The following is a 24,651-nucleotide window of genomic DNA, read 5'->3' as shown; positions in this document are numbered from 1 at the left end:
CAATTTAAGTCTCTATTATGTCTTGGTAACTTCAGGTGTAGCTTGATATGGTAGGACATTAGGTGGTAGGTTCTCTGTGTATCACAATGGCATCTGGCATACAGGCATTCTTACGAAATATTTCCTGTGTAGGTGAATTACTCTGAGGCAGTAAAGGTCACTTTGCAAATGTCTTAACAGTCTTGTAAACAGAGTGAAAAAGTAGCAGTAGCTGGCCTGTTTGGGAGTGTACTTTCCAGGTGTTCCTGCCCCCATTTCTTGGGCACTATTATATTTACCCCCGAGAACTACTTACTTCCCATGCTCTGCTGACCCAAGGACAAACACAACCCTTTCTGGGCCTTCTCAGAAAGACAGGACACTGTTTCTAGAGGCAGCTGTCACCTCCCGTGCCATCTCAGTACTGGGGTGCAAATCACATCTTTGGAATTACCAGCCAGAGCAAGAGAAAGCTTTCCACCAATCCAGTGCAAGTCTCTTTCTGTGTTAATTGACAGCCACCCTTGGCATGGATGAATGAATCCCAGCAACCAGCAGACTGAGTGCTGGAGTGCAGACAGCTCATAACTGTCAGGCAAAAGAGCAAGAGGGTTTTAAGAGAGACTCTGGAAAGTATGGGATATATTAACCCTTGCACTGTCTTTTGGAAGTAATGACATCTGTTTGTGTTAAAACAATTGTTCCAGTTAAGCACAGTTTGACAGCTCTGGAGTGGGAGCTGGAGAGAGAACTTTGACTTCACTAGAACCTGTTGGTTAAGGTTTTAGGGGCACAATATAGAAGGGTGTTGGATTCTAGAGAAGTGAAAGCAACCTTTTTGTACGCGTGTTGAAAACAGTGCCCTACTAGTATTAGAGTGTCTCGTTGGTAGAGAGCCAATGACAACCAAGTCCCTACTCTCAGAGATGTTTTAGAGTTACATTGCACGAATGCAAAGAAGCAACATAGGAACAGGTAATTAATAATAAAGTATAAACTGAGCAGATGTCTTGAAAATATTCTAGGGTATGAAAAGAATTCCTTCAGGATGCTGGCAGGCAGCAGGATCTCAAAGAATTAGTTTTGAGATGAGGCAGAATGCTGGTAAACCACACGGGCAGTTACCTTGCTAGTGCCGCCTCATTTAGATGTGTGCCGAGCCCTGCAGGAGCAGAAGCAGCTGTTCCCCTTCCCACCATCGTACTACAAGGTTGAGCCTAATCAGAATTTACTGTGTACCTCAAAAGAATTGTACAGCAGCTACCACACATGAGCACACTCCCTCCTTCTCTCTCTCTGTCTGTCTCCTCTCTCCCTCGCTCTGTTCTTGTTGCTGTTGCTGTGTGATGCTGTCTGTCAGAGGCTTATGCCCTGAGGGAGGTATCAAGGGAGTGGCTGAAGGTGGTCACAGAAGACAGATCCCTGGGCATGTGGCCCATATGAGGATGCCAAAATGCCACAGTCACACTTACCTCAGAAGGGTGGGATTGGTGGGGGTAGACAGGGGCGTTGAAATGTTTTGAAAATTATCTTCAAGAGTATGTGAAAAAATTGAGAATCTTGATCATTCTATCTACACATTTTCTTAGGAGGATTCTCCTTTTCTCTTTACATTCTTGATCAGCTCTTGGGTAAAGACATGGCAGAGATAAGAGCATGAGTACCAGTTCCTGGGGTCAGCAGGCTCTGATCCTGCATGCAGTAGAGAGCTCCAGTGTATTGGGAAGGCTCCCAACTCGTTAGGAGAGTGGAGACATCATATCTCTTGGGTGACAGAAGAAATTTTTCATGTCTATTAATTGGCCTAGGTTGACTTTAATGACATATACTTTTCAAATGTGGGGCTGATGGAGACCTAGGCAGACAGATCTGTGGGCCACCCCTTAGCCCTTTGCCGCTCTCCCAGGGCTCAGGATTCTGACCATAGCCTAGTCACCTGTTGCACACTGCTGTTTTTCAGAGGGCCTGAGCTGCATGAATAAGGATCACGGCTGTAGTCACATCTGCAAGGAGGCCCCAAGGGGCAGCGTCGCCTGTGAGTGCAGGCCTGGTTTTGAGCTGGCCAAGAACCAGAGAGACTGCATCTGTAAGTATGGGCTAGTGCACACCTGCCATGGGAACTGTCGTATTCCAGAGGCTGCCTTCTGTGGCCCAGCTCAGAAGCACCACCTCATGGCACGGCTGCAGCAGCAGGGAAGGCAGTTAGCATGGGATACCGACCTCTACCAAGTACTTGTTCACTGCAGAAGGGCGGTCTCCCTTAGGGAAGGGAAATGATATTTTAAAAAGGAACTCATCAGGAGAAAATGAAATTCAGGAGTAAGGAGTATGAATGTTGGGGGGCAGTTCTCCGTGTTCCCACAGAATAAAACCAAGTTTCCTCATCTGGCAATCACAGCTCTTTGCCACCAGGCCCTGCTTCCCTTATAAACCTCATCTGCCTCCTTTCCGCAGACACTACTCCCCTTGCCTTTGGAGAACAGCCCAAATTCTTTGATGCCTCCAGGCCTTTCCCAAGCCCTCCTTCCTTCCTGGTGTGGTGGACTCTCACTCAACCTTCAGTATTCTGTTTAACTTCTAATAAGGATAAGTATAATAGCTACCTTTTGGTGGGGAATTTATTTTGTGCAAAGGCTTGTCTCAAGATGTGCCATATCCCATTTAATTCTTACAAGCACCGCCCTGTGAGCTCAGTATTGTTACACTCATTTTCAGTTGTCAAAGTTGTGCAGAAAGTGAAGCAACAAGGTCACACGGAGTGAGTGGCAAATGAGTGTTCAAACCCTGGTCTGTTTAGCGCTAAAGCTGTGCTCTTAATCCCATGCTACCATCCTCTGCTATCAGAAGCCTCCTGGGTGCTTCAGACAGGGCAGCCATTTTGTAGTTTGGCTCCCACAGCACTCTCCTCAGCTGTATAGCTCTGGGTTGACTTGCGTGTTGATGTGTCTGTCTCCCCGGCTATGAACCTCTCCAAGTCAGGGACCTTGTCTCATTTTTCCTCTCAGTCCTCCCCTGGTGCCTGCTATGGGATGTTCTCAGTACACTTGTGTTTAATGAGTGGGTAAATGAGTGGTCTACACCATCGGGCCGCAGCTCCCGCACCACGACTGTAGTAACAAAACTCCACCTGGGAACAGGAAACCACTGGCAAATCATGGTGTTCCTAAACCACGATTTATGCCAGGGGAAGCACTGAGGGGTTCCCTTTAGGAGCCTGCCCAAAGCCATGGACAGAAGACCCCTGCCATTTGGTGGGGATAGTGGTTTATGGTGAGTAGGAGATGAGGGGACAGCTTCACTGGTGAGGGACTTCTCTCCATTGTCTCCCTCACAAAGCAGACTGCCACCCCAAAGCTGTCCAAGCCAAGGCTGTGCCACTATCACACTCAAGCAACAGGTTCTGACATGCTCTTAGGGCCCCTCAAAGTCAGGCTGTCCCTGAGGGCTTCCAGTGAGCTAGCAGAGGGGAGGCCATTTTCCCACCTCCAGATCTTCAAAAGGAAGACCCAGGCCCTCCAAGACTCACCTGTGGGGCGAGACCCTCAACATTCAAAGTCTTTCAGGGGACAGTTGCTGAAGGGGGCGGGGGAGGCACCTGTAAACTTGTTTTTAAAGATTTTAAATGTCTTTAAGATATCACTGCTCAAATAATATTGTTATATATTAACATTTTTTAATTTTAACATTAACATATTTTAACATTAACATTATTAACATTTTTAACATTATAACATTTTTAACATTAACATATATTATTTGAGGAATTAACAAAGAAAAACTACGATCTAGAATCTCACCACATAACCAGCTGTTTCAATTTTTTCATATTCCTATTTAGTTGTTGTTCATATGCATACACAATTTTTACATAGCTATAATCACAGGACACCACAAATATGTAATTAGTTCTTTTGAATTAGAAAAATTACAAAGGGCCTATGTAAAATGCAAACACTCCAAAGCATATAAAGAAAACATGCAGTTCCCCCCTCCCGTTTCCCTTACCAGAGGTAACCACAGTTAACAGTTTGATGAATAGATAGTTTTGTAGTTGGCTTTTTTTTTTTGGCCTATCATCAATACATTCATATATAGTCTTGATAATTACCAGTTAATATCACATTAATTGTGTGCAGAATCATCCTGTGATTATCCTTCCTTCTAACTAATCTAGATTGAATCTGATGAGAGAAATTCTGACATATATGTACAAATTAAATATTGCCTGTTTTATTCCAGCATAAAGTGCTATAGCATTTCCCAAAGCCCCAGTACAGCTGTATTAATAGGTAAACTTCTCTAGATAGAACAAAGCAGTAGTCTAGAATCTCTTGGTATAATTTTGCTTACATAATAAAAATCTCTCCCCCAACTCTCCCATCTCCCTCTTCCTGTATGACTTTGTTTAAACCCATGTTTCAGCATTTCTACAATCTGTATTGTAACTATCTGCCTACACAGACACCACAGGGTCTGACTTCGAGTTATGTCTTTCGTGCACCATGCCTGGCATGCACTAGGTGCTCAAATACTTGCAGAATGAGAATCAGAGTTTCTCTGGAGCAAACACAGCCCCGTGTTTGTGGAAATATCAGTGCTTTATGTATTGATTCATTTTGCTGTCAGTGACCTGTAACCATGGGAACGGTGGGTGCCAGCACTCCTGTGAAGATACAGCTAACGGCCCAGAGTGCAGCTGCCATCCACAGTACAAGATGCACACAGATGGGAGGAGCTGCCTTGGTGAGTGGTAACCCCAACACTGAGTGAGGGTCTGCCCCAGGCTGCCTGTCCCTACCCCTACCCCTTAATGGTGTTTAGCACAGATGCAGGCTGTTTCCCGTGCATTTGCCCCCCTACAGGCCCTGTGCTACTTTGCATGCTGCAGTGGGAGTGGTCTAGGCCTGTGGGGAAGGCCCTTCTCTCCCTGTGTGACCTTGGGAAGCCCTTCCTCCTCTCCTGGACTAGGCTGCTCCTAATGCTAGTATTTCAGAGACTGGCACAACACCTCCCAGGAGGCCAGGGCAGCACGAAGTTAGAGCTGTTTGTAATGATGCGGCACTTCTGACCAGCAGGAGCCAGGGCCGTATATTTCTGGCGGGATGCCTGCCTTGCCCTTCACGGTGTGTCCTTCACTAGCTCCATTTTAGAGGTTTCCAGGCCCAAGACTCTTTGTGTCCTCGACTCAGGGGACTGAAGCTTGCATTCCCTAGTGTCTCTTTGGTCAGTGCAATATACCTCCAAAATCGTTTCCATGTTTAATGTTTGCTAAGGATCTGTGGCCATTTAACGTGCTATGTCTCCCACAGGGCCTCATTACAACACATTTTTATTGCGTGAACAGAGTCACATATCTTTCATTGCTCTTATGTCTGGGATTTCAGCAAACACAGTTGTATAGGGGATGAGCAATCTAACTCATTCAGTCTGAGAACTGTGCTCTTTTGCTTCTCTTGTAGAGCGAGAGGACACTGCCCTGGAGGTGACAGAGAGCAATGCCACATCAGTGGTGGATGGGGATAAACGGGTGAAACGGCGGCTGCTCATGGGTAGGCACCTTCACTCCCTTTCCTTGGCCACTGCAATTGTCCTTTTCCCTCCCCAACTTATTGCATCAGACCTGAACTTGGGAGCCACATGCCCTCAGACCAGCTGGACTGGGGTGAGCAGCTCCTGTGAACCAGGGTGTGTGTCTGTTCTTCACCAGTGCTGTTGCTTAATCACCAACCAAGCAAGACCCCTGGTCTCGTGGCCATCAGAATAATCAGGTTAACGTCCCAATGCAGCCCCCACCTAGCTGTAAGACTTGGCAAACTGCCCTGAGGCTCTGTCTCTTGGTCTTTCTTTGAAATGGATGTAATAAAGTCTACCTCTTAGGGCCAGGGTTTTCGCCCATTTTCATACTGCTATAAAGAACTACCTGAGACTGGGTAATTGATAAAGAAAAGAGGCTTAATTGACTCACAGTTCCACATGGCTGGGGAGGCCTCAGGAAACTTATAATCATGGTGGATGGCAAAGGGAAAGCAAGGTACCTTCTTCACAAGGTGGTAGGATAAATGCAGGAGGAACTACCAAACACTTGTAAAACCACAAGATCTCATGATCTCACTCTATCATGAGAACAGCATGGGAACCGCCCCCAAAATCCAGTCACCTCCACCTGGTCTCTCCCTTGACACGAGGGGATTATGGGGATTATAATTCAGGATGAGATTTGAGTGGGGACATAAAGCCTGACCATATCAGTTGGGATGCTCAATTAAAATAATAATATGGAAAGGTGTCCAGAGTCTAGTGCCTGGGACTGAGTGGGTGGTCATTGAGGTCAGCTCTCTTCCTCTGAAGCAGCCTCTAGCTCAGAATGGTGGCTAGTCTTTTTTTGTGTCCACTGAGTCTTCTATTTCTGACTCAGCTGATGATAATGGTAGAAGAGATGAATGGAGAGGGGCAGCACTTGGCTGTGGGACAAGGGAAGGCCTGCCTGAAGGTCCAGCAGTCAAGCTGGAGATGAGCAGAAATAGAGGTGGTGGCTGTGGGGGTGGGAGTCAGACAGATCCTTTGGCGCGTTACTCCTTCTGGAGAAAGTCTGGCTCAACCTAAACAAAACCCATCTTTTGACAGTTTCTGGATTTAACAGTCAGGCAACATATCATACAGCCATTGGTTACCAAGCAGGTAACCTTTCTGAGCTCTTTTCTGCTCTTTAGAAATTATAATTTTTCATTGTCTTAAGTGAAAATAGTACAAATAAATAACACAGAAACTTAATTACTTCTAGGCTTGTAATGAAACTCATCATTTCCTTGTCTCATAACTTCCCATTTCCTCATCCCTTTTGCCAGAGGCAACAATAGTCAATTCTTCGAGCTGTTTCTTCTTCTGGCTCCTCCTCCCCCATATTTCTGAAAAAATGAAGGGTATGCAGTTATTTTTCTTCTTCTTTCCTTTCTTTTTTCTTTTTTTTTTTTTTTAAGACAGAGTCTCACTCTGTTGCCCCCAGGCTGGGGTGCTGTGGTGTGATCACATCTCACTGCAACCTCCGCCTCCCAGGCTCAAGCGATTCTCTCACCTCAGCTTCCTGAGTAGCTGGACTATAGGCATGTGCCACTGCGCCTGGCTAATATTTGTATTTTTTGTAGAGACAGGGTTTTGCCCTGTTGCCCAGGCTGGTCTCGAACTCCTGGGCTCTAGCCATCTGCCTACCTTGGCCTCCCAAAGTGTTTGTATTACAGGTGTGAGCCTTCATGCCTGGCCCTACAGTTATTTCTTGATGTGTCTGTTTTAGATGGTAGCTTTTAACTTCCTATTATAAAAGACTAGGATTTAGCTCTCACTGCTTCCCCCCCGCCAATACACACACACACACATCTGACCTCTCCCTATACCCTTAATATAGTTTTCTCGCAATTTAAATCAATATTATGTGCTTACATTATTCTGACTTTGAATATCTAAATACGATTCACCTGAGTCATGTAATGTGCTATGATTATATTTTCTTTGTTTGCTTAGTTTTCTAAGTACCTCTTACCAATTCTTCTGCAAATTTCTGACAAAGCTGTAAAACACTTTTCAATGTGTTCAAATACAGTGTAGGTAACTAATCAAATCAATTTTCTTGGTGAAAAAGTTTCCTCGGAGGCTTCCAGCCTGCCCTAGCAGGGCCTGGCTGTCTTGGCTGAGTGCATGTCTCTCATCTGGGCATTCACCATTAGCCTACAATTCCCTTTGCCGCTCTCCTGTTTGGTGGATCCTATGTCTTGTCTCTCATTAGTTTATCCGGTGAATGAGATAGAGGTATTTAAAAATTTGCATGCCTGAAAATGCCTTCATATTCTACCTGCACCCTTTATTGAGAATTTGGCTCAGTGTAGAATTCAGAGTTGGAAAGAATTTTCCATCACTGTTTTGAAGTTAGTGCTCCATTGTTTTCAAGAACGCAGAGTTGTTTTGAGAAGTCTAAAATCATTTTTATTCTTGATCCTTTGTGTGAGACCTGTGAAAGCTTCTCTCTGAAAGCTTCCAGGATCTTCTCCTCCTCCCCAGTGATCTGAAGTTTTACAATAATGTTCTTTATTGTGGGATTTTGCCCACCTATTTTTAGTACTTTTCAATATGAACATTCAAGTGCCTTGGTTCTGAGAAATTTCCTTACATTTTTTTCTTTGATAAATTTCTTTTTCTTTCTTTTTTTTGAGACAGAGTCTTGTTCTGTCGCCCAGGCTGGAGTCCAGTGGTGCAATCTTGGCTCACTGCAACCTCCACCTCCCAGGTTCAAGTGACTTTCCTGCCTCAGCCTCCCCAGTAGCTGAGACTACAGGCACATGCCACCATGCCTGGCTAATTATTTTTTGTATTTTTAGTAGAAAAGGGATTTTGTCATGTTGGCCAGTCTAGTCTCGAACTCCTGGCCTCAGGTGATTCACCTGTCTCGTCCTCCCAAAGTGCTGGGATTACAGGCGTGAGCCACTGCACCTGTCTTCTTTGATAAATTTCTTCACTCCATTTTCTCTGTTCTTTCCCTCCGGAACTCCTGTTAGCTGGCTGTTGTAACTCCTGGATTGACCCTCTAATTTTTTTTTTTTTTCTCCCTTGTATTTTTATTCTTTTTCTTTTCTCTCCTTTGTATTTTTGTTCTACTTTCTAGGAGAGTTTTCATTTTTTTCTTCTAATCTTTCCACAGGATAAAGTTTTTGTTTTCATATTTTAATTTTTCAAGAATTTTACTTTGGCCTTTTGCTTTAGGAACCTGTTCTTATTTCATGGATGCTTTTCTTGTCTCCCTGAGGAAATTTATTATGAGATTTTAACTGCTCTTCTCTTCTCTAAATTATCTTTGTTTCCTCCAGGTTTCTTTTTCCCTGTTGGTTTCATCTGATGTATTTATTCCGTATTAGAGGCTTTCCAGAAATGTCTAGTGATTCTTGACCAATTTTTCATATTTAATAGTAAAATACTAAAAAGCCAATTGTATATTCTATTGATTTGTGGGCTTCATGTTTGGGTGACGAGGCAGTGACTTAGCCATTTCATCTGGAGATCGTCGAATGCTAATATCGTTAGGTCTTTCTGCTTGCGCAGGTCAATTTAGCTGGAGAGGAGTCCTTCAACCACCTGCCTGTAGGCTTGGCTGCTAGCATCCTGGGTTGCAGTGTTGTTTCAACATAGCTTTTTGGAACTTTCAATGGCTGTTATTTTAACATAGCTTTTGGAATTTTCAATGGCTTTAAATCTGCCAGTAGGGAGCTGAAGGAGTTGGGGGAAGAGGGATGAGGGTTAGAGATCTCTTTTTCAGGGTATAGACTTTCACCTGACGGTGCCTCCCTCTCCTCCTCTGCTATTCCTGGTGCCCTTGAGCCTGGTACCTCTCTGGTCCAGACTTCTCTGCTATAGCCAGAATAGGAGAAGGTAGTCACATGACTATGTGGAATTAAGGAGGAGCTCTGAGGTTTACCTCTTTCATATGTAGACTTTCCATAATCTTCCTGTTTTTAACTCTGTCCTCATTTCTGCCTGTAGAATAACTTGATACCTCCAATTCCTGAGTCTTTCTGGGATTCTGGGGCTCACATGAGTTTACCAGCTGTTGGCACTTCCTCTGCAGACCGCTAGGATCTAGCTTTCTTCTACGCCAGACACTGCTCTCCTGCTAACATGTCACTTCCAGAATGTTTGACATCTTTCATCTATTGTCTTTTCTTCTATTTTCTTTGTCCTTAAGGATTTATACTTTAAAAAATCAATTTATTCTCATATTCGTGAGGTTTTGAAAGGAACAGAGATAAACATACATGTACTGTCTGCATATTTATTTAGGATTAAGCTTGTCCCCTTCAGGGTTCCTTTTTTTTTCTTTTCTTTTCTTGAGACAGGGTGTCGCTGTGTTGCTCAGGCTGGAGTGCAGTGGCACAAACATGGCTCACTGCAACCTTGACCTCCTGGGCTCAAGTGATCTTACTGCTTCAGCCTCCTGAGTAGCTGGGACCACAGGTGTGCGTCACCAGGCCTCACTAATTTTTTAAAATTTGTGTAGAGATGGGAGTCTCACCGTATGGCCCAGGCTGGTCTTGAACCCCTGGGCTCAGGCGATCCCTCCTGCCTCAGCCTCCCAAAGTGTTGGGATTACAGGGGTAAGCCACCACCCTCGCCACCACCCCCCACCCCCAACCTTTAAAGTGAGGTAGCTATGGTAGAAAAATCGTGTTTCTGGATGCCTAGATGCTAACAATTCAATGAATGTTGAACAGCACTTGTCTATTACTTGGACTAACTGTATGAGATACAGAACTAGAAGGCTGTTTGCTTATTGTTCCTTATCTCCATAGTTGCAATTTAACAATTGTGGCTTATTTTTCATGTGGTTATGACAGGGCTTTCTCCTTTCAGGGAAAGTGAAACTTCAAATTTGAGTAAATTGGCGGTTGCAAGGATGAAGCCAGTAGTTTACAACAAGGCAGTGGTTGGGGCGGCGATGCTTACCCACTCTTGCTTTGCTCATTACTCATATTGAAAGGAGAAGGCTCAAGATGAAGAAAGGACCATCCCCTTTGCCCTGTTCTGCACTCACCTCTAGCCTGCCAGATGTGGTCCTACTTAGGTTGCTGGCTGCAGATCAGCAGGAACTTTCAGTGGCTTTAAATCTGCCAGTAGGGGGAGTGGCTCTGCAGATTGGGAGACATCTTTATCCCTCTGGTCACCCTGACAATCTTCCTTAGGAACTAGAACTCATTTACATGGGTGGGAGGAGCTGCACCTGCTCTCCCTCTAGCCCATCTGCAGGTAGCAGAGACTTGGGGTATAACCATGCTTCTTGGCTTCCGTGACCTTTGTCAGCTGTATCAGCACTTCTTTGGGAAGCTAATTGTCTTTTCTTACCTCCTTGCCAGAAACGTGTGCTGTCAACAATGGAGGCTGTGACCGCACCTGTAAGGATACTTCGACAGGTGTCCACTGCAGTTGTCCTGTTGGATTCACTCTCCAGTTGGATGGGAAGACGTGTAAAGGTAGCCTTCACCTCCCCAGGGAGGCTGGGTGCCCTGTTATGGAGGGAAGACCCATGCTGCTAACATATGGGGATAAAGGCAACAATACCCTCTATAGCCCACGTGACTCCAGATTTGCTTATGATTCATATCAATGGGAGCTTTTTCCCCCGGGCTAATGGAAGGTTATAATTGAGTAAGCTTAATTAGAACCAACACTTAATTACACTAATTGTTGAGGAGGTCAGCCTCTACAAGCATCAAATAATTCATTTCAGACAGTGGCCTTATTAGAAAAAGGCAGTTAAAGGAAGCATTCATTTGCAGGAGATAATATCAACATATCATACATAATAGCCTAGAGATTATTATGTAAATAACAGTCAAGATGATTATCCAGAGGACTTAATGAATAACTGTACCATTAACTTTTACTGATGAAGAGCGACCCCAGTGACTTGCTCGTATTTCATGGGCAAGAGTACAAAGGATTAGCCCTTTAGCATGATAAAAAGTAGATAACCAATTGCCAGGCGAAACTGGGAAAAGATAAGATTGAGTAACAGGAATCATTTTAAAACACTGAGGCTATTTGATCATTGTGTAATTTGCCAAAACAAATGCTCTAGTCCTTTATAGCTTTAATCATTAAACTTGAATACATAGTGTACTAAAGGGAGCCATCTTACCGTGAGAGAGCAATACAAAGATGAGAATGTAACAGGACATCATCATTCTTTCCCAGAGTTTGTTTCCTTAATGCCAATTAAGGGCATCATAAGTCAGCGTTCTCAAGACGATGAAACACTTGTCTTTCAAAACTGGTTAAGCCAGATAAGAAAACATGTATAAGGTTAAAAACATCAGCAAAGATCCTTAAATGCTTTGTGAGTCTTTTTCTTAATTTCAGAGACTAATCAACACACACAATGGCCCTTCAGGGAGTTGTGGGAAATGAGGCAAGTATTGCTCTCTGATATGCCCAATGCTTTCCTGTTGCAGATATTGATGAGTGCCAGACCCGCAATGGAGGTTGTGATCATTTCTGCAAAAACACTGTGGGCAGTTTTGACTGCAGCTGCAAGAAAGGATTTAAATTATTAACAGATGAGAAGTCTTGCCAAGGTATGTGCTGAAAACATAGCTGTGCTGCGCAATGGTCCACAGGTTGGAGCAGAGAGAACATAGCGCCCTCCTGGCAGAGAGTGGCTTATCAGGCTTCTTGACAGGGCCACTAATCCAATCTCCATCTTAGGCTTCACTCATTTCATCTATTAGGTAGAATAAAAACACTGATGTAGCTCACAGGTGTATTTGGAAATTAAGCTGTTAATGGTTAGAGAACACCTTAAAGAACCCATTGATGTGATGACAGCAGAGCTCACTGCTAGAAATGGAATGGAAAACAGAATGCAAACAGGGTTCCAGTGGGGTGTTGAGATTATGAATAATTTTCCTTTTCTAAAATTTCCTTTAATGTTACTGAATTTATCACAAAAGTTGGTGGCAAAAGTCTGTAGATTTAGTTAACATACCTCCCTAGCAAAAACTTGGAGTTAACCCACGATCAAGATTATGTACCAATTGGTCTCTTTCTTACAGCATTTTTTAAAAATTATTTATTTATTTTGAGACAGAGTCTTACTCTGTTGCCCAGGCTGGAGTGCAGTGGCACCATCTTGGTTCACTGCAACCTCCACCTCCCTTCCTAGGTGCAAGCAATTCTCCTGCCTCAGCCTCCCTAGTAGCTGGGATTACAGGCATCTGCCACCACGCCCAGCTAATTTCTGAAAAATTTTTTTTTTTTTTTGAGACAGAGTCTTGCTCTGTCACCCACGCTGGAGTGCTGTGGAACTATCTTGGCTCACTGCAACCTCCGCCTCCCAGGTTCAAGCGATTCTCCTGCTTCAACCTCCTGAGTATCTGGGACTACAGGTGTGCACCATCACACCCAGCTAATTTTTGCATTTTTAGTAGAGACAGGGTTTCCCTATGTTGGTCAGGCTTATCTTGAACTCCTGACCTCGTGATCTGCCTGCCTCGGCTTCCCAAAATGCTGGGATTACAGGTATGAGCCACCGCGCCTGGCCAATTTCTGAATTTTTAGTAGAGTCAGGGTTTCACTGTGTTGGCCAGGCTGGTCTCAAATTCCTAACCTCAGGTGATCAGCCCTCCTAGGCCTCCCAAAGTGCTGGGATTACAGGCGTGGGCCACCGCACCTGGCCCAGCACTTGTTTTGAATGATCAGCCTTTGATCTTTGAAGAGAGGGAAGGCAGAGAGGGAGGGGGAGGGCTTGTGGGGAGGAGATGCTTGTTGATCCTTAGGATTTCAGACCCCTTCTCAAACACATCCTTCCCATATAAGGGCTGCAGCAAGGAGACTTATCTAGGTAGCAGTTGTTGTTAGTATTAGTAGCTGTTTTGGGTGGGGGAAAGCTGTTTTCTATTTTTAGATGAGCACCTTCCCTTTGATATGCAGAAGAAGTTCTCAGGAAAGATGTGCTGTAATGTATTCTTGCTCCATTTTTGGGAATAAGGACTAATTTGTTTTGTTAGAAATCTCAGAATTAGGCTGGGTGTGGTGGCTCACACTGTAATCTCAGCACTTCGGGAGGCTGAGGCAGGTCTATCACTTGTGGCCAGGAGTTTGAGACCAGTCTGGCCAACACAGCAAACCCCGTCTCTACTAAAAATACAAAAATTAGGTGGGGGCATGGTGGAGGGTGTGGTGGCGGGCACCTGTAATCCCAGCTACTCAGGAGGCTGAGACACAAGAATCGCTTCAACCCAGGAAGCAGAGGTTGCGGTGAGTTGAGATCACGCCCATGCACTCCAGCCTGGGGGACAGAGCAAGACTCCACCTCAAAAAAAAAAAAAAAAAAAAAAAAAATCTCAGAATTAAATAAAAATCAGAATATCAGATTTCATTTTAGATAACAAAGATGTGGCATTCCCTTTTTAAAAAAATATTATGGTGTGATGTTTGTTTTGTTTTTCTCTTGGTTGTTCTTAATACATAATTTGTCAGGCAGTTCAAGTATATTCCCCTTTAAATTCAGTAAGTTAATTCTAGATAATTATTGTGTGGTTTTCTTCAGTTTGTGTTGGAAAGCAAATTTGCTGTTCCACATAATGTTTCCTAGTGTATAGAGCAGGCAATACTGTTGAAGCTGTGTAAACACATTAAAAAGGAATTAGAAAAGTGATCTCATTATTTTTGGCAAAGTAAAAGCTCATACTGAGCAGCCAAAGTCAGCTACTGAACGAGTCCACTTTCTCGACAACTGGCTGATATTAATAACAGATTTCATAAAATGGCATCAATTCCTAGGGAAAAAATTAGGTTTTTCTCATTTTTCACTGATCAGTCTTGGTAGAACAAATATTTGCACAGAACAAATTTACTGAAGAAATGCCAGGATTTCTGGGAAAAGCTAGGGATGAAGAGGTTTTGCAAGAATTTGCCGTTTTTTTTTTGCTTTTTCATTCTTCCTGTTCCTTCTACATTTTTGCTTTTTATTAACATAGTTTCTCATGGCACACTCGGTGTTGAAAAAAGTGGTCTAGCAGTGGTCTAGTTGGCTTCAACTGAGTGCGGCACTGGTCCTGGTTTATCCATTTGGAGACACAAGTCGTAACTCTGTTAAAATCCTCCAAAGAGTTCAGGGAGTGAAGCACTCAAATTCCAGCCTACAAGAAAGAGGCTGAGGGCCAGACCCAGGGAAAAGAGATGATGAGATGGACAAATGCAGCCTCCTGAGGCTGCTGTGCATGACCCCCGCTGCAGCCAAGGCGGCTTCCACACTGAACCAGGAGGCTAGCAGATGCATGGGACTGGCACATAGGAGAGGAGCAAAACCAAGGCATCGGCCAAAAGTATCCAATGTAGAGCTGAACTACCACATTTCAGGGTCTGCAAAGAGAAAATTACTGAGGATATTAGTATTAATGCATTCTTTCAGTGCAGAGGGCATTAAAACCCAGGATTAACTGGCCTCTTGGGGCCAGAAGACTAACTCTGAGAAGATAAGAAAGGGATGGGAACTAGATTTACCTCCAAACCAAGTGTTTTCTCCTTTCAATTTGCCGTAGTTAATAAATTACTATTGCTGTTTTACTAATAGTTATATGACAATAAAAATGCATAGCTAGCACCTGTAGCTTACAAAACCCTTTTTAGGTATGTTATCTCATTTGGCTTCATTTAAACATTTTAAATTAGCCCTGCAAGTATGCATGGGTGAAAGTGACCAACTGAGCTTTGAGGGAAGTGCAGTTTGCAACAGAATGTGGAAATGAGGGCCGCGGCAGTCAGTATACTTCTTGTGGGCTGCTCCACACTTTCTTTAACACAAGTGAGTGAGGAGAATGGATAATGTTTTTTACCCTGTGTGTATTGTTTTTGGTGTTGGTCAGCAACTGGTATTTATCATAAATCTATTCTTCACTCATCCCTCAGAGTGAGTTTCAGCTCCCCTCTCCCTTTGACCATTACAGATGTGGATGAGTGCTCTTTGGATAGGACCTGTGACCACAGCTGCATCAACCACCCTGGCACATTTGCTTGTGCTTGCAACCGAGGGTACACCCTGTATGGCTTCACCCACTGTGGAGGTGAGCAGACTGCCCCTGTCAAGTTGGGAGAGGAATGAGGCTGGGCCTGGAGGGGAGCAGGGCCTACCCCTGAGGTTTGCTTTCCTACATCGGGGGATGAAAGGTACATTGCAGTCCCTGAGCAATAGCGGTGAGTTCATCAACTTGAGAGAAGGATCTGCTAAAGGAAATCTCCTCACATGTATCCCTTTAACACGCCGAGTGTGAAATGGAGCAGAGAGAACTGAGCTCTTCCAGCTGTGAATTCTCTATCGGCTTGATTGACTTGCGGTTGTATTCAGAGAGTGGAAGGATATCTCAGGAGCTGATACCCTATCTGTTGGAACATCCCAGCAGATAGTAAAGTCACAGTCCTCAGAGAGGCTTGGGGGGCACCCACCAATTCCACTGCCCTGCTGTGCATAGGAACTGGCTGCAAAGCCTTGGTTTGAGTCCCACAACTAGGTCTTTGAGCTGGAAGCAGAACTATGAAGTTTCTCTCTCCACTCTGTGCCCATTTTGCAACATGTTCTCATGTCTCATAACCTCATGGTCAAGCAGGCTATGCCATAAACTGGATTTGTTACCAACTGACTCCCCACTCCACTCCCCCAGCCATCAGATTCACCCAGCAATCTTTGAGAATACAGGTTCAGATTCCAATTCAGAATGTCTAGGGCTTCCAAGGTCATCTTCCTGAGGATGTACAGGATTTGGGAACCACTGGCTTAAATACTTCCTGCCCAGTCTTTGGCTCTTGTGCTTTAGAAGAATGGATACGCTGGGCGTGGTGGCTCATGGCTATAATCCCAGCACTTTGGGAGGCCAAGGCGGGCAGATTATCTGAGGTTGGGAGTTCAAGACCAGCCTAACCAACATGGAGAAACCTGGTCTCTACTAAAAATACAAGATTAGCCAGGCGTGGTGGCGCATGCCTGTAATCCCAGTTACTTGGGAGCTGAGGCAGGAAAATCGCTTGAACCCGGGAGGTGGAGGTTGCAGTGAGCCGAGATTGTGTCATTGCATTCCAGCCTGGGCAATAAGAGTGAAACTCCATCTGGGAAAAAAAAAAAAAAAAAAAAAATATATATATATATATATATATATATATATATATATATATATATAAAATACGTATTATAATACATATTTTATATATATAATTTTTATATATAAATATATAATACGTATATATATATGTGCGTATATATATACGTATTACATATACGTGCGTATATATACGTATTATATATATGTGTGTATATATATGTATACACGTATATATATACGTGTATATATGTGTGTGTGTGTATATATATACGTATATATATACTAGTGATTTGCTACTGACGGTTATCTCCCTTCTCCCTTTCAACACATCCTTGGCATGGCCAAAGACATACTCTTCCCAGTCCATCAGGAAACCTTGACAAAATGTACCCTGAATATGGATGTATGTCTGGGTTTAGGTGGAGCCACCTTTTGACCTGGACTCAGTCTCAGGTTGACGGGAATTAGTGCAGTCACTTCCCTTTCTCTGTGCCTCAACTGTGTAAATGGTTAAACAGGGAGTCCCAGTTCTGTCTGCCTCCCTTGCTAGGCAGCTCAGGAGGATGGTAGAGTTTTAAAGTAGAAGTCTGGGCAGTGTCTGAGTTTGGACATCTGAAAGTAGTGTGTGGATCCTTCTCAGTGTTGCTAATGGAGGAATGGATTGGTCAAGAATGGAGCTTGAGGCCAGGTGTGGTGGCTCACACCTGTAATCCCAGCACTTTGGGAGGCCAAGGCAGGTGGATCACCTGAGGCCAGGAGTTCAAGACCAGCCTGGCCAAGATGGTGAAACCCCATCTCTACTAAAAATGCACAAATTAGCCAGGCGTGTTGGCACATGCCCGTAATCCCAGCTACTTGGGAGGCTGAGGCAGGATAATTGCTTGAACCTGGGAGGTGGAGGTTGCAGTGAGCTGAGATCGTGCCACTGCACTCCAGCCTGAGTGACAAGAGCAAAACTTTGTCTCAAAAAAAAAAAAAAAAAAAAAAGAATGGAGCTTGAGAAGGCCCTATTGAGCCTCCTGCCAGGAAATTCGCTGGGTGGGGAGTGGGGTGTGCAGTCAGCCGGTGCTGAGCACTCATGCTAAAGGCATTCAGCATCTTCCTTTGGTTAGTGAGTTTCAACCCTGTGACTCCCCTGCTGCTCCTTCCTCAAGGGAGGGACCATGTCAGCCCATTCAGTGACAGGCTGCTATGACAGGAGAGTGTTTTGTTCCACAGACACCAATGAGTGCAGCGTCAACAACGGAGGCTGTCAGCAGGTCTGTGTGAACACAGTGGGCAGCTACGAATGCCAGTGCCACCCTGGGTACAAGCTCCACTGGAATAAAAAAGACTGTGTGGGTAAGGGGAACCGAGGCACAGACTCAGATAGTGGGCTGGCCACTGGCCCAGAGGCAGTGCAGCTCTGCGTGCTCCCACGTCCCACCTGACCGTCCCTCCACTGACTTCCCCACCAGCTGCAGCAATCATTCTTTAAATAGTTAAAAAACAGGAGATACTTTGCAGGATCTTTGGTGTTTCCTTCTGTGCTTCTGTGTAGGTTGGAACTCACTTCTGTTTTCCTGGTTGCTTTTCTGCATGAAAAAAATGGCATATCAGGGGCTCCTTTCCCTTGGTGGGAATAAGGCCTAGCATCTATGCTCTGTGCCGGGCATCAGCTCTACCTTCTTTCCTTGGGGCCTTTGGTGCATGGGACTCAACCATCCTTGTCACACTTGGAAATGTCCTTCTCTTTCTGTAAGTGTCTGTTTTGTCCTGTGTAGAAGTGAAGGGGCTCCTGCCAACAAGTGTGTCACCCCGTGTGTCCCTGCACTGCGGTAAGAGTGGTGGAGGAGACGGGTGCTTCCTCAGATGTCACTCTGGCATTCACCTCTCTTCAGGTGAGTGGGGCCCAGTTCCCGGGGCAGGTCCTCACGCTGGGGCCAGGCCTCTCTGGCCTCCAGGTGTTAGGTTCCCTCAAAGGGCTTCCAGGTCCTCCACCAGATGCCCCGACCACCATGCTTTGAGAGGTCCATGCTTTGAGACCCCCTATGCTGGGCATTTTTCTAGTGGCCCATGTGGAGTGGGGTGGGGGGAGAGTTTAGCTGCTACCAGGATAGCCTGTGACCTTGTTTATGCATTTGACAATTCACATTCTGTCTATCAGGACTGCAAGGGGCCTACTCTGTCACCTGCGGCTCTTCCTCTCCTCTCAGGAGCAAACAACAAAAATCAAATGACTCTGCTTTTGGGGGTAATTACCAAATCTGCGTGTTCTCTCTGGGGGATCACTGTATTCAAGGGGCTTCATTCATGGGGTGCTGTTCTTGGATGTTGGCTTTGTTTTTTTTTTCTTAATTTCCTTGATGCTGTGAGCATGTTCCAGGGTGTTGTTGCCTGCAGTCCTGGTGCCCAGAATGTGAGTCTCGCATGTAACAGATACTTACTGCATGGCCACTGTGTGTTAGGAGGCTGTGGTCAGCCCTGGTGGGTCATCATCCTGGGCAGAGGCCCACAGAACTCCAGGACCAGTGGGCTGTACTCCAGAGCACCTCAAAGGCCCAGGGAATGTGCCTGGGGCACACGGTGTGGACAGAAATAGGCAAAGCAGGGGCAGCAGGGATTCTGTGCCGAGAAAGGGGCCCAAACCCTTTCCTGTTTGTCAAAAGATGAAGAATGAAATCCAAGGTTTTTAGGAGGCTGTGTCCTCCCAGATATAGACGCCTTTGTCATTATGTCATCAGAACACCTGAATGAGGTTCATACTACATCCTGATGTTCATATTACATATATGAGCAAAGCTAGAGACTCACAGCAAGACAGTACAGCTTGCATGTGTTGACTGAGCAATTCAAATATGCCAACTACCATAGTACACGTATTAACTGACTTAAGCCATACTACAACCTTCTGGGGAAATTTTACTATTATTCTCATTAACCAGATGAAGAAACTGAGGCTCAGAGAGGTGAAATAACTTACTCAAAGTGGTTTAGATAAGAAATAGGGGAGCTAGGATTTGAACCCAGGCAGTCTGGGTCCAGAGTCTCAAGCACTATCCTTCACTGCCCCTTTCAATACACGTTTGGACTCAGCCAGGGCATACATCATGGTCTGTTTCACCAAATCCCTCAGTGACAGTTCCTTGGTGATTTCGGCCACCCCAAGGGTGGGCAAGCAAATAGCTAATAGCTATTCAGTTATTACTATGTACCAGGCAAGGAGCTAAACATTTTCCTTTTTTTAAATGCATTATCTCATTTTATCCTTACAATAGCCTGGTAATATAGGTACTATAATTATGCCTAGTTTACAGATGAGGACACTGAAGCTTAGGGAGATTAAGTAACTTGCTGAAGTTCTCACCACAGCTTAAAAGAGCTATAGGGCATTGACTCTAGAACCTACTGTATGGTTAAGACTGACTGACCCTGGGAGGAGAACAGAATTTTGCACATCAGGCCCTCAAAGTGGGACCCTCACTCCCTCTCAGACCTCAGAGCCTAGCCATGTTTAGTGAGTGCCATCTGTGTCTGGAACGACAGCTCCCTCAGCCCTGTCCTCCCACGACAGGCTTGTTTAGGAAAATCTGCCCTTCACCATTTCGCCAAACGGGCTTATCCAGATTTAAACTGGGGGATTCTGGCCTTCTTTCTCAGGAAGGCACAAAAATGACTTCATGTTTTATTTCACCGTGGAGGCTATTTTTGACCCTCAGTTTTAGTTAGATAGATAGATAGATAGATAGATAGATAGATAGATAGATAGATACATAGATAGATAGATATAAATTTTTTTTTTTTGAAATGGAGTCTCATTCACTCTGTTGCCTAGGCTAAAGTGCAGTAGTGCAATCTCAGCTCACTGCAACCTCCGCCTCCCGGGTTCAAGCAATTCTCCTGCCTCAGCCTCCTGAGTAGCTGGGATTACAGGCTTGTGCCACCATGCTCGGCTAATTTTTGTATTTTTAGTAGAGATGGGATTTCATCATGTTGGCCAGGCTGGCCTCTGTTATATTTGAACACTGGATTTGCCTCTCACATGAGGGGGTAACTGCAATTTCAGGAGGCTCCTGGTGGCCCCAGTCCAGGGCAATGGGCACTCCATGATCCAAGCCACTCTTGGCCTCAGGGTAGGAGAGGGGCTCAGGGTGTGCTGTGTGTGGTGGGAGCCGCCAATGGACAGCTTGCTGCTTCCCATCTGGTGTCTCCATTCCTTTGCCTTTAAAGGTAACATCTCTCACTTGTTTCTTTCTGAAGATGTCGCCAGCATCAGGACAAGTGTAACCTTTAAGCTAAATGAAGGCAAGTGTAGTTTGAAAAAGGCTGAGCTGTTTCCCGAGGGTCTGCGACCAGCACTACCAGGTATGGAATCAGATGGTTGGTGTAGGGAGCTTGCCTGCATGTGGGAAGGGGCCTGCAGCCAGCCAAGCTGGAGGTCCGTGGGGGCCAGGGGCTGTCCAGCCAATCCAAGCACACTGCAGATGGGATTGAACCATCCAGAACCTCCAGGGACTCATCCCAAGAGGAAGAAGAGCATAACCTAGCACGCTTGTGTAGTTCTGGGGTCATACTTCGGGGCTTCCTTTGCATGGTATAGTTGGTGAGGCTCTGGGGAAACCCACGACGAGTTCATAGAAGTCAATAAGGGCTTCAGATGAATTAGCAATTTGTGATCATATTGGGTTAAATTTTCTAGATCTCAGATTTTGCTTGAAATACAAGCCAAAGAAATGAAAAAAAGGTTTGGCTCAGAAAAGATAACTTTGATGAACAAAGATCTAATATCCAGCTTTCCTGCTGGGTCTAGTTTTTGGAAGCGGTGACCCCATTGGCTTCAGCAAAGCAAATACCATCCAAGTAGAACTGGCCTTATTGAGAAGAGCAGAATCTAACATTCCTTTTTCTTTCCCAGCACACATTTCCAGTATTATTTTATAGAATTCTTTTGGAAATTAAAAATAAAAAGCATCAGGATTCATGTATTAGGGAGGCTTCTTTTCCCAATCTACCCTCAAATCACACAGACAAATAAACCTAAAGCTCACTCCAGTCACTTTTGACTGCCTATTTTAAGTAAGTAATTTTAAGTAACTTGGTACCTCCATTTGATGGAATATTATGCAGCTATTAATTCTATGTTTTCAAAGAATGTTTAATGACACAGGAAAATGGTCTTGTTATAATGCTGAGATGTAAAGCAGGAGAGAAACATTTTGTATATCTAATACAATCCAAATTGTGTAAGAAAAACTGTGGTAGAAGAAACAAAAAGAAAACTCACCATATCATTAGTAGTGGTTACATCTGGGTGGGAGGATGATGGGTAATTTTAATATTTTTTCTGCATTTTCCAAATTAACCATAGTGAGCATTTATACTTTTAAATCTCAGGGGTGGAGGGAGGGGCCATTGCTTAAAAATAGATCTGAACCAGTCGTGGTGCCTCATACCTGTAATCTCAGCACTTTGGGAGGCCAAGGCAGGCAGATCGCTTGAGTTCAGGAGTTCGGGAGCAGCCTGGGCAACATGACAAAACCCCATCTCTACAAAAACTATAACAAAATTAGCGGGGCCTAGTGGTTCATGCCTGTAGTCCCAGCTACTCAGGAGGCCAAGGCAGGCGGATCACTTGAGCCCAGGAGGTTGAGACTGCAGTGAGCTGTGTTGACACCACCGCATTCCCGCCTGGGTGACAGAGTGAGACCCTATCTCAATAAAATGAAATAAAATAAATACAATGATAAAAATAGACTTGGCCTATAGTTTACTTAATGGGATTGTACTAGCGTTAATGTCTTAGTTTTGATAAATGTATGATGTTAACATTAGGGGAGACTGAGTGAAGGTTATGTAGGAACTCTATACTATCTTAGCAACTTTTCTATAAATCTACTTATTTCAAAATGAAAAGTTAAAAAAATACATATGGAAACATCGAAAGGGAAAAAGATTTAAAATGAGAATCTGTTCAGTTTAAGATTTGAAGTTACCCCTTTGAAAAAGTAAGATAAATCTTCAGGGGAAAAATGTAGAGAAGAAATAAATTTGCCTCCTTCCTGTGGCCCCTGTTGACCTATGGCTTGAATGTACTTACAATGTTAAAGAAGAATCTGATACAGGTAATAATTCATTTCAATAAAGATTTTGAAATAGAGACAAATTCACGGAGTGGATGATATGTGGACCTGCTCCTTGGTGAGGGTTAACAGATTCACTGGAAACCATGGTGAGAGGCGAGACAGCCAAGTCAGGAAGAAGGATGTGCAAAGCCCTGTCATGCAACACTTCCACTCTCAACCTAGATGCCTTCATGATATTGTTTGGTTCTGTTGATGCTTTGTGCCATTTATTGCTCCTGGTTATTTAAAAATGAGACATCACTGCTGACGGGTGTTCCAGCTTTCCCTTCAGGTTAGAATGACTCCAAGGTCAGTTTGCCTGAAAGCAGTAGTTGGTTTCCTTTCCACTCTTGTGCTCATTCCTTATTTGAAGCCTCAGCCCCTGCTCGGCACATCCAGCTTTACACAAACCAACTGTGAGAATGTAAGCACACATTAGCAAACCGCCAGTAAGGAATGCAAGACAACCCCTGGTTCTTGTCTTCCACATATATGGCTAGTCAGTCGGAAACGTCTACCATTTATTCGTGAAAAGAATTTTCAAGAGCTAAATTGTAAAGTTATATAGGAGGCAATGCTAGCTCTTCAAAATTAAAATATTGTTGTGCTCCCAGTTAAGGGCTTGCAGTGTCTTGGCATCTGGAGATAATCACTTAGTCCCTTGAGAGTTGTTTTAATGAAATGTTTACTGAGCTCTAGCAAATGTTCAGCTGAGTGCTTTGCCAGGATTTGGCTTCCGATAATTTTGTTTCTTCATACAGAGAAGCACAGCTCAGTAAAAGAGAGCTTCCGCTACGTAAACCTTACATGCAGCTCTGGCAAGCAAGTCCCAGGAGCCCCTGGCCGACCAAGCGCCCCTAAGGAAATGTTTATCACTGTTGAGTTTGAGCTTGAGACTAACCAAAAGGAGGTGACAGGTTGGTTTGAAAACAGTCTGCATTGCCAGGCTTTTCACAGCTTGCTCCTTATTTCTTTGCCTTTCACTTTTTATCATTCTTGGGGGAAAAATAGTGCAAACACTGAAGTATCTCCTGTTTTTTTCACCCCGAAACTAAACTGAATTGGTTTGGAACCTGATGATTTTTTTTGCTTCATAAAAACCCAAAGCTACCATTTTGATCCACAAATTTCTGTTTGAATCAACTGCTGCCCAGCCTGCTAGGTGCCCCCTCCAGGTTTCTCCCCATTCGGTCCACAGGGAGCTTGGGGTGTTGGTAGGGCCTGCAGTTGATCTGGCCATTGTCACACGCTGCAGCCTGATCTCCTCCCGCACTGCTGTCCCTCTTGTTTCTGTAGCTTCTTGTGACCTGAGCTGCATCGTAAAGCGAACCGAGAAGCGGCTGCGTAAAGCCATCCGCACGCTCAGAAAGGCCGTCCACAGGGAGCAGTTTCACCTCCAGCTCTCAGGCACGAACCTCGACGTGGCTAAAAAGCCTCCCAGAACATCTGAACGCCAGGCAGAGTCCTGTGGAGTGGGCCAGGGTCATGTAGAAAACCAATGTGGTGAGTGGCCTGGGACATTCTTGCTAACAGAACAGCCTTGGGCTCCATAAACACTCAGGGTAACCAAAAGCAAGTCTGGCCCATCCTCCCTTCTCAGGGCTCACTTTAGAGAACACTCCGGGCAGCGCTTCTGTTTCAGTAACTGTTGCGTTTGTGTCTGTCATCCCTGCTAGGCCCAGAGCTCCCTGGAGTGAGACTGATCTCATTCACCTCCCTGTCCTCAGCACCTAGCATAGTATCTGGCTTATGGTGGGCACTAAAATGTTGGTTGACTTGAGGAACAGGAAAGAAGTGGCAAGGTTGATGAGAAGAGGGGATGTTGCCCTTTACAGGTCTGAGGGACGGCGGTCTCCCCTGGCTGGGGCAGGACTGCAGGGGTAAGGCACCCTCGAGCCTTCTCCACACTCTGTCATCAAAGCTACTCTTATGATCTCCCTCTG

At 44.7% G+C, this 24,651-nt stretch overlaps 1 protein-coding gene across 2 annotated transcripts in view; it reads left to right on the top strand.

Moving 5' to 3' along the window:
• SCUBE2 (signal peptide, CUB domain and EGF like domain containing 2) overlaps positions 1-24,651 on the top strand; it is an 84,369-nt gene that overhangs the window by 20,389 nt on the left and 39,329 nt on the right. The window contains exons 5-16 of one of the 2 annotated variants that reach the window (XM_030828673.1): positions 1,940-2,065; positions 4,606-4,722; positions 5,439-5,528; positions 10,869-10,985; positions 11,967-12,089; positions 15,462-15,578; positions 17,826-17,948; positions 18,371-18,487; positions 18,754-18,840; positions 20,847-20,951; positions 23,470-23,625; positions 24,005-24,211. In XM_030828673.1, the coding sequence (XP_030684533.1) occupies positions 1,940-2,065; positions 4,606-4,722; positions 5,439-5,528; positions 10,869-10,985; positions 11,967-12,089; positions 15,462-15,578; positions 17,826-17,948; positions 18,371-18,487; positions 18,754-18,840; positions 20,847-20,951; positions 23,470-23,625; positions 24,005-24,211 (1,485 nt within the window). The remainder of the gene's footprint in view (positions 1-1,939; positions 2,066-4,605; positions 4,723-5,438; positions 5,529-10,868; positions 10,986-11,966; positions 12,090-15,461; positions 15,579-17,825; positions 17,949-18,370; positions 18,488-18,753; positions 18,841-20,846; positions 20,952-23,469; positions 23,626-24,004; positions 24,212-24,651) is intronic. The other variant, XM_030828674.1, reaches the window with a different exon arrangement.

The sequence above is a fragment of the Nomascus leucogenys genome, chromosome 15 (assembly GCF_006542625.1).
Source record: "Nomascus leucogenys isolate Asia chromosome 15, Asia_NLE_v1, whole genome shotgun sequence".
Lineage (NCBI taxonomy): Eukaryota > Metazoa > Chordata > Mammalia > Primates > Hylobatidae > Nomascus > Nomascus leucogenys.
This window is presented reverse-complemented; position numbering and strand designations above follow the sequence as displayed.